The sequence below is a fragment of the Pipra filicauda genome, unplaced genomic scaffold, assembly GCF_003945595.2.
Source record: "Pipra filicauda isolate LSUMZ 115617 unplaced genomic scaffold, ASM394559v2 scaffold56_size3634133_pilon, whole genome shotgun sequence".
Classification (NCBI taxonomy): Eukaryota; Metazoa; Chordata; class Aves; order Passeriformes; family Pipridae; genus Pipra; species Pipra filicauda.
The window spans coordinates 450049-459716 of record NW_024104720.1 but is presented as its reverse complement, the minus strand read 5'-3'; the positions used below and the strand labels follow the sequence as shown (position 1 = coordinate 459716).

At 37.9% G+C, this 9668-nt stretch overlaps 1 protein-coding gene and 1 long non-coding RNA gene across 6 annotated transcripts in view; one reads left to right on the top strand and one right to left on the bottom strand.

The window, feature by feature from the left end:
* Nucleotides 1–270: 270 nt before the first annotated feature.
* On the top strand, nucleotides 271–4652 carry LOC120324520. The gene is made up of 3 exons (XR_005565892.1): nucleotides 271–421; nucleotides 1742–1880; nucleotides 3698–4652. It is a non-coding gene; the product is annotated as an uncharacterized LOC120324520 (long non-coding RNA).
* LOC113998157 overlaps nucleotides 1711–9668 on the bottom strand; it is a 30917-nt gene continuing 22959 nt past the window's right edge. For 4 of the 5 annotated variants that reach the window (XM_027740605.2, XM_039387520.1, XM_027740622.2 and 1 more), the window contains 7 exons: nucleotides 8800–8821; nucleotides 8228–8252; nucleotides 7339–7377; nucleotides 6032–6136; nucleotides 4979–5084; nucleotides 3625–4542; nucleotides 1711–2722 (listed from right to left, as the gene is read on the bottom strand). In XM_027740605.2, the coding sequence (XP_027596406.1) occupies nucleotides 2667–2722; nucleotides 3625–4542; nucleotides 4979–5084; nucleotides 6032–6136; nucleotides 7339–7377; nucleotides 8228–8252; nucleotides 8800–8821 (1271 nt within the window). In that variant the 3' untranslated portion in view covers nucleotides 1711–2666. The remainder of the gene's footprint in view (nucleotides 2723–3624; nucleotides 4543–4978; nucleotides 5085–6031; nucleotides 6137–7338; nucleotides 7378–8227; nucleotides 8253–8799; nucleotides 8822–9668) is intronic. The other variant, XM_027740613.2, reaches the window with a different exon arrangement.

The window sequence follows — 9668 nt, the reverse complement described above, 5'->3', positions numbered from 1 at the left end:
TTACTGCTTGAAACTTCCCTCCCCAGAAGGCTGAGATGATCACAAGATATGTTCTCTTCCAAAAAGCATTAACAGAAAAGCCCCAATGTTTTGGGCTCAAAAGAACTTGCCCATTCCTTTCCCATTAAGGAGCCTGTCCCTTTGGATCATACACTCACATGAAATACAGTTTCTGGGAAATGTTTTGAGGAGCATTAATAGGTCTAAGGTACAAAACTAAAAAAGCTGGAATCTGACAGACTTCCCAAGTTGTCTTGTCTGAAGGATGTGTCTGTGTCCAGCTGGCCTTGGTCTGCTTCACTGTCTTGCATGCAAACAGCAGCTCCAGCACTTTGTGAAGGAGCATCACTGCTGCAAAGAATCACCCAGGTGGCTCTGGATTGAAACAACTCTGGTCCCAGTGGATAACACGCATCTGAAGGTATGAAAGCAGGTACACCACAGACCAAGAAAATGGCTGAAAAGGAGACCGTTTACCCCCCAGTGCATGTTCTAGTCTGGATTTTTATCAATGGCTTTCTAAGGAAATGGGAAATTGATGCAAAGGGCTCAGGTGCAGCCTCAAAATGCTTGCCTCCATGCCAAAGCCTGTGATGTAGCTAGCTGGTTTAGTGCTGGCAGGTGGCAAGCACCCAATGCTGCTCTGCATGCTGTCAGTGCCTACTTTGTGAAGGTTTCTTGAAGAAAAACTAGAGCCTGGAGAAACAGGAACAGGTAGAGGAATCATTCTATTCCAGTTCTATACCACATGGGAGCAAGATAAGGCAAAGGGGTTTCTTGGGAGTATGGAGTAGTCAGTAATTTACAGCTCAGGAAACCTTTAGTAAATCAATACTCTCAACTTAGTCACTACTCCAATTCCGTTTCAAAGTGGAAGAACTGTTTCCCAAATGCAGGACTCTGCAGGGCCAGTAACTGCTGCTCAGAATGAAAAATACAAAGGGAATGTGTAGGTGGAAAGAACATCTAATTTGGGCAGAGATCACCCGGCTGCTGTGTGCCAGTGGGGTGTACAGTAAAGGCCATAAAAGCCCAAAGGGTGTGAGAAATGGGGAAGAAAGAGCTTTCTACAACAAGCTCAGATGAAAAGGTCTTAACTTGAATTGAGAGTTGCAACAGTAATATTTTCTAGCAACATTTTTTCTACAGTTTCAGAATTTTAGTTGCACTACACTTTCTGTGGTAGTAACGTTTGTGTAAATAATTTCTGATAATATTTAAATGTAGATAATAACTGATCAGTCCCACAGAGTTTTAAATCAAAACTCTGGCAGACACCTGTGGTAGAAAATCATACTTTTCCCCTTTAAGGAAGAAGGTTGACTATGGAATTCAGTGGATAAAAAAAGTGTATGGCACAACTACTAAGTGTATGCCATTATAAACCACTCAAACACACCAGTAAGTATGAGAGGAAGTAAAGAAAATAGTGAACAGGAATGCAAAAGGAAAGCGCATCTTTTCAGATGCAGAAGCAAAATAATTACAGAAGGACAATTTTAGGGAATTGAATTTACATGCTCAATAATAAATTGCTTTGAGTTTTTGTTAAAATTTACATGACAAGATCTAAAATGTATTTTGTCAGCTCATGAAGACTAATCCTGCTTCAGCACAAGCATTTAATGCACAGACACAGTTTAGGTATGGGTGAGAAGAAAAATGAAAGTCCACAACACAGCAGTGAGAAGGAAAATGGACACTGGGGAGTAAACTGTCTCACTTTACTTTTTTATTTCAGCTCCATGTAAGGTGGTTTTAATTACATAAAGCAGACATCTAAAGCCAAGAATTCATCAGCATGTGGCCCAGAAGTGTGGGGAAAAGAAAAAAAAAACACAGACCACTGATAAACATCATGAACTGGCAAGTATTCCTCAGTTAGTATGACATTCTGATTATTTATTCTTTCCTGTTATTTTATCTGATTGCCTTATAGATTTTACTATTTCTTAATAAGCTTTTGCCAATAGAAAGAATCAAGAATTTTTATTTTAGGATGGGTCAATCCATCAAATGAGTTTTTAAGTCAATTTGTAACAATTTCATTCAGAACAATATAATAAAATCTGCATATATTTCACACCTTTTTACTATGCAAAAATGAAACTAATATGCCATATTACGCACCAGTCCTAGAATAGCTTGTATTTTCCTCATATAGCATCACATTAAGACATTCAGAAATGTAGTGTATCAATTTCTAAAAATATGCTAATTATAAAGTCTCAAATTAATAGAATTGGCCTTATATTTGTGTGAAGAAAAGTAAACCTGTATTTTTTAATATTCTTCCCAAGTGGGTAACACAAAACTTCTTTTTTCTTTTTTTCTGAATTGGGCAGGGTGTTAAAAGGTTTAAAAGGTCTTTTTGCTGATGGAATAACTTTAACATATTTTCAAAAAATAACAAAAGATTTTTTTTCTATAATATACTAAAATGTAACAAGTACATTACAAAAAGCCTAAACAAAATAGTATGTTGATCCGTTATGTGCAAGTTTGTGTTCCAGCTACATTTTACATGTTAAAAAATTAAACCCTACCTCCCTTTACCCTTCCAAAACCAGTTAAATGCAGAATTAAATGCAGTCTCTTTCCTGAAAGACAAGAGATGGAGACTCTTGAATCTCTTCATCTGTTTCCATTTCAGCTGTTGTTGCTTCTTAATCTTTTCCTCTAGTTTCTACTAGCACATTGACTAATGTCTGAATATTTAGTCCTAGAAAGGGGAGATAAAGACATTTAAAGTTACTTCTATTTCATCATATTTTACATAACACAGCATAGAAAATGTTAAAATGAAAGTTTTCCTATTAACTAGCTTCTTAGTTAATTAACTAATTCTAGTAACAGAAGCATAGTTTGCATTTGTCCAAATGACAGGTATACAGTAGTATATGCCCATGTCCCTTTAAACCCCTCTCATAATCTATTTTCAAGAAGAATCTTTTATTTTGAATACTGTATCACTATTCTGAACATTAAGGACTATTTCTACAATAATTAGAAAAAAAATAAATTGTCATATAATGAACCAGCTCTTTCATAACATTTATGTTATCCCAGTGGGTTTGATCCATTTGGATTATTTATTATAATGCCATCCAGGTTTGGTTCTGCATGCATTACAATGTTTGTCTTTATGCCAATACATTCCCTAGAATAGATTACATCTTCCTCATACAGCACCACAGTAAGACAGAGAATACATTTGCTGTGACATTCTCCTTTCTTTGTCTAAACAGAAACGCAGTGTATCAATTTCTAAAAATATGCTAACAATGTAAGTGTATTGCAATGTAACATTGCAGCCCTAACAGTACAAACTCATGATATAAAATGCTAGTTAGAAAGATGACCTAGGACAAACCTTCCAATTCAGAAAAATTTTATTCTATCAAAATTTCCTCCCACTGACTGCTCTATTTAGTTGCCAAGAGGCACAGCGTCCTCAGAGAGGCAATACCACCTTTCTTCAGCTGATACAGACGCTGAGCAAAAAGAACTCGACTCCCCTGAACAGCATGTCCCGTCTCTGCAACACACACAACACACAATTTCCTGCCTATGTTAAAGCAACTATGTTGATGTAACTCATATGCAAACTAATCACAATCTTACTTTGAAGTACTGGATAATATGGAGCCAACTGTTTGAGCCTCCTGGTCATTGTAGGTATATCCTTTCCTTGTAGTCTGTTCACAGTGTTGGAAGCAAGACCAACATCATCTTCGTTGAACATCTTATCTGAGCTTCTGAACTGCTGGTAATCTCTGTATGAACCACTGCCAGAAAACGAGTCCTGATGTGAAGTCCAGTCACTCTGGTAGCCTGCTTTCTGATGCCTGAATCCTTGACAACTAGATTCCTGGTTCCAGCTAGACTCCTGCTTCCAGCTAGAGCTCTGGTTCCACCTAGAGTCCTCATTCCACTCATTCCACCTGGTGTCCTGGTGCCACCTGGAGCCACCTCTTCCTGAAACAGCAGAATTTGCAGAAGATGTACAAGTATTCACAGACTCATCATGCTTGTAAGAGGAATAGCTTTGCAATGGATCATTTGTGGAGTATCTTCCAGATGAAGGATACGAGGCTGTAGAATTGGGATAGGATAATCCTTGATCACTTACAGTCCACGCTTTTGTACACGCTTGTTGATTCCTCCATTTTGTATTTTCCCTGCCATATGAGAGTCTGTTATCGTGGAGTTTACTTCCTTGCACATCTCTGGACATATATTCTGCTGAGTACTCCCTCACTGGGCTTGTCACATAGGAAGAGGCCCCAGCAGCTGAATTACTGCCAGATGCAGATTGGCTGAACTGTCCCAGCCATTCACTGACACCACTGGCAGGACTTCCAGTGTGAAGAGCAAGAGAGTCCCTGAGTGCAGACATCATTGCGAAGTCATTAGACATCAGATGACAGGAAGATGATCCATCATCTGTTTGGTAACTGTATGAGTGAGCAGGAGCAAAAGAAGCTTCTGCAGAGCACTCTTCATACTGAGACAAAAAACCTTGATTCCAGTTAGAACTTCCTGAATAAATAAAGAAAGGACACTAAAAGTTAGCAAAACATTAAAATATCAACTGCAAACACAAGATTTTATAAAGTGATTCTATGAAGTGTCCTTCTGTTCTTTTCCCATTTCCTGCCTTTATGTCTTACCTGAGTCTGGCATCTTTTCACCCAAAAATTCTAATGTTAAATAGGTCAGGAAGGGTTACTGCTTGGATTTCCTATAACTTTTACTGCTGTAACACTACTCAGTGAAACAGAAATGTTCTTAGACAGTCGAGGCTGAAGTCATTAAGGCTTCAGAAAGCGATATCCTGAACTGATTCAGGGCACAGACACAAAGTGCGCTAGCTAAGAAGCACTATGGCTCTTTAATTTACCATTAAAGTAAATCTTTTCACAATCTGTGCAGCCTCAAGAGTATACTTAAACGAGGAAAAAAATATCTAAATTACCTCTGTATTTTCCATATGGCTTATAGTGTTTTGGGATGCTTTTCCTTCCTGGAAATTCATCTTGAGATATTGACATCAGTGGCCTCAGGCTATTAGTGTAATTAACCTAGGTAAAGCAAAAGGTCAGAATGTCTGTTTTTAAACTCAAAACTCAAACATTCTAAAAAAAAAAAAAATAGTAAGCTCCTCAAAGAAAGTTAGTAGAGTACAATTTTAGGTGAAAGCAAAATCCACACGAAGGATGCGTTGTTCTGTTGTTCACAATGACCACATTATACCTCAATTTTCAAAAGTATTATTTGGAACAGGTACGCATCTGGAGAACGGAATGAGGTGTCTGGGGAAGACAATGCCTCCTGTTTCAAATTTCTTTATTGCCTCATCTCTCATCATCACCTGGCTAAAATATAAAACTGGTACATATGCACATCCTGTCTTTAGCTGGGAAATGCAAAATGGAAGGCTCAGCTGAGAGATTAAGCTATAGCAACAATGTTTAACTGGTAGTGGTGGTGGCATTTGCACAGAGACAGTTACTGTAGCTCAGCTGACATTATTGAGAATACCATCTGAAACATCCTCCATTAAAAACACATGCTGAATTTTGTGAACCAGTAGCTACTAGAGGTGATGAATCATTTTTTCACAGATTCTGGTCCTTCTTCAGACCCATTTTTTCTACAGGTATTCAATTTTTATGCCAAGAAGCTATGGAGGTTTGTAAGGGCCAACAGAAAGTCAAGAACATCTTGCCTACCTTAGTCTTAATAGATTAATGCTCCCGAGAGCAGAGCTACAGGTCATGAGACAGACTTACCCACATGCCAGCAAAAGGAAGAAGTGGCACATTTAGGTGGCACTTAAAGCCTGATTAATCTTAGAAGACAAGCAATCAAGCAAGGGACCAACTACAGAAGAAGGATGACAAGTATATTTAACTGGGATTTTTGACCATGCCTGAACTGTTACAGTTTGTAACAGTACAGTCTGGCAGGGTGTTAACTCCTTCCCTCCCAATGGCAAAAAAACTCCGGTCAAGATTAAGTTACTTACTGCTGCTTTCTTTTCACAAAAGGCCTTCAAAGCCTCTGTGAGTTCCTGTGTAATGCGAACAACAAGTGTTGCTTCTGAGTCTGAGGTGATGTGAAAAGTTTCCTGCTGAAAAACATGGTTAGAATTGGTCATTAGGATGCCAAAGGGTCATGTACACAGAGATCAAAGTTAAACTTTGATTTTTTATAACAAAAATTATACTATTAGTTGATTTATAAGACATATAATAAATGTATACACACACATATCAAAATATAAAATTGTGAACATAATTATGGCCTGATAACAGGTAAAACATAAGCCCGGATTTCTCTGCCACTCCCTTACTGTCAATCACGAACATTTTGTTGCAGATGGAGAAGGGCACAAGTCCTAAATTTATGTTTTCTGTGTAGAAAATTGAATAAAAAGTATGCCTTAGGCTAATTTGTAAGTATATAAAGTTATAAGTGATTACAGTAAGTTAAAAGAATATGGGCAGTCTGCCACAAGGAATAGCCACGATTCCTGCAGATAAAAGTCAATTAACTGTCTATCAAGTATTTTTGGCATTTTACTGATTATCCCTTAGACTTGCTTTTTCACTCTCTTTCCAAAGTCACAAGTAGCCACAGCTTAAAAGAAATGAAGCATGCATCTCAAAACATTCTACTTCTGATTTCCATGTATAAACACAATTCAAACTCAAATGAAATTTTCCAATTACCGTAGGTACAGGACATGACTTTCACAGAGTAAAACAGTGAATACAAATGGTCAGATATTTTCACAACATGAACCCAGAAGACAAACCAAGGCTTACTATACCACTGCCAACAGCAACTGAACAGATAAAAGTTCCCCCACTTGCTCCAACACCAGCAGCTGTGCTCTCATATCCCTCAGTTTCACTTGTCTGTCTAGTTCTGCAGCAGCAGCACAAGCCACAGCATCCCAGGCAGCAACACCAGACCAGTTCCTCTTGTTCAGCATTATCACCAACCCCATTAAATACAGGCAGCCAATAGCACTTGAGCAACATCAGTGCTGCAAACTGACACTGCTTGTCAGGGTGACTCCTCAGCAAAGGGAAGAGTCATCCAGAGAACAGGTCAAGAGCACACATTTAATCCACCAAGTTGTTTTGAGTTGACATTATGCTATGACTGCACCAGGTTTTCAAAGAGCAGAGTCCATTAAAAGAGAATTTAGAAATTGGTGTTATGGTCAAATGAGTTTGATCAGGAATCAGAGGCTCCTTCACAGTATTCATTGCATCATACTGGTGAAACTGTACAACTCTTATCACAATTATTTTACATACATACCAAGAACTCTAGAGCTTTTTGTTTCCGAACAGGATCATTCTGTGGAATTGTAGAATAGGAGAGAAAAATTAAAAGACTCAATATTATAATATTTGTTGCATCATCTTGTACAAAACAAGACATTTTGATCTTTTATCCAGCAACAAGTCAACACAAAGAAAAGACAGTAATTTTAGGTCACAACCATAAACATATAACCTTAGAGTTTCACTATCAGTTAGGTAGCAGCTACTACAAATACAACTGCATTACTTTCAATACCAGGAAGAAGAACACATTTCATATCTAAGCCATATCCATATCTTTCCCAGGCTTTCCTCACTCAGGACCAAAATCATGTTTAAAAAAGTCAAGTGCTCAGCTGTATTTAGCACAGTACCTGACCAGCCTGAGGCCTGCACAACCAACCTCTGCCACTATGATAAAAATGAGGCAGTTCTCGGTGTTTGTGCCCAGTGCTGGTTAGGGCAGATATTTGAGAGATCATTTTGAGTTTCACCTTTGAGTTAGAAAAAACGATTGTAAACGTTTAGACATATCTTAAAATTTAAACCAAACCTTCAGAATAGAATACCTTTGATCTGAAGAGGGGCAAAACAGAGAAGGGGAGACTGCAGCTCAGGTTGAGAGACCTGGCCTGCAGACACTGGATCTGAGACTCTCAGTGACTCTGAACAGGATTTATGAGAGCTAAGGTGAATGTACAGTATTCACTTCCCCTCTGCTACGATGAACACAAAACCCTGGTCATTAGGTCAAGTGCTTCTGCAATAATATTAATAAAAGAGTAAATGAAGTCAAAGAGTAAACATTTTTCAGAAAAATTAAAAGCAAGCATAAGGAAACTGCTACAACATAAGATACTTGCAGAGTTACTACCTCTACATACCTCATGCTTATAATCATCTTCCCACCTTAAAAGAAAGAAATTACAATATTAAGATGCATTCTAAAACTACAAAAAAAGTTAGTTTTACTCATAGCATCTAGAACCAAAATATTTCAGTTTCCAAATTTATATCACTTACCAATACAGAATATCTAAGAAATAACAGTATTTTAAATATGCCATAAAGGTCCTTATTCTGAATGACTCTCAAAGAGATCCAGTAGTACTCATGAACTTCTTTACAGATCAGCTAAAGGAGATGACTAAAGTAATGGTGGGGTTTTTTTGTCTTCCTATATGAACAGAAGTGTCTTTTATACAATTTACTCAGCCTATGGCATCCCAAATAGACTGGAAACAGCCTGAAATTTCAATTGCAATTTCTCTGTGAGTGCAATATTTCAAAAGCCATAGCTACTATTTCCGCACAGACAAAAAGGAACAATCTACAAAAGAGGAATAAGTACAGTGGAAAGACAATATAAAATATTTTCCCCATATGTCGTGATGTTTGTTATAGAAAAGTAGATGAAAAATCTCTTTTGATTCCCCTGTGGGGATAGTATTCTCACCTTGCTTTCTTCTTTGATGGGGCTAGAAAATGAAAAAGTATTATTAGCAACATCACAGGGTTTCCACCATACTACTGCAACAGATGCATTACACACAGAGAACAGTTACTGGCCCTGACGTGACTGCAGTTTATTTAAAGAGCAGGATTCAGCAGCCTAAAACTAGACACATATTGCCAATTTAGGAATTACCAGGCATCCTTGATGAAAAGTCTATGGGAGGCTTGTGCCCTAACTGGTTTGCAGGGTACCCTACAAAACCTGTTCACGTTCAGGCAGCTGAATCCCACACAAGAAGTCTGTATGGATTGAACTGAGGTGGGCATGCCTACTCCACACAAACAGTGAAAAGGTTTGGCAATGTTTTTTTCTGTGTATATACCAGTGAACCTGAAAGCTGCATATACATACAGTCTCCAACAAAAAGTTATGGGGATTAAGTGTCTAATCATGTCATCTCTATCAGTGTATAACATGAGGAGGGAGGGAAAGCTCAGTAAAACAAGACAGTCTAAGACAGTAACTATGCTTCAGAGAATCAGCTACTGCACGGTACATAACTTATTACTTCTTAAGTATTTATCAGCACAGGTGTTCCAGGATAAGCAACAGGACAAGTAATAATTCTCAGGACAAGTGACATCTTTGCTCCTACAATATGAGGCTGAAAGACTTATGTTACCATTTTAACCACTTCATGTTAACATGGTAAACACGTGCTGATGAGTTGCAACATGAAGTTGCACTGTCCCAAAGTTTTCTAAATGCCAGGAAAGAAAAGGACTGCCACCATTTCAAAGAAAATATCCAATAAATTAAGAATCATGGCAATGTAGGATGTAGGGATCTCTCACAAAATCATAAAAAAG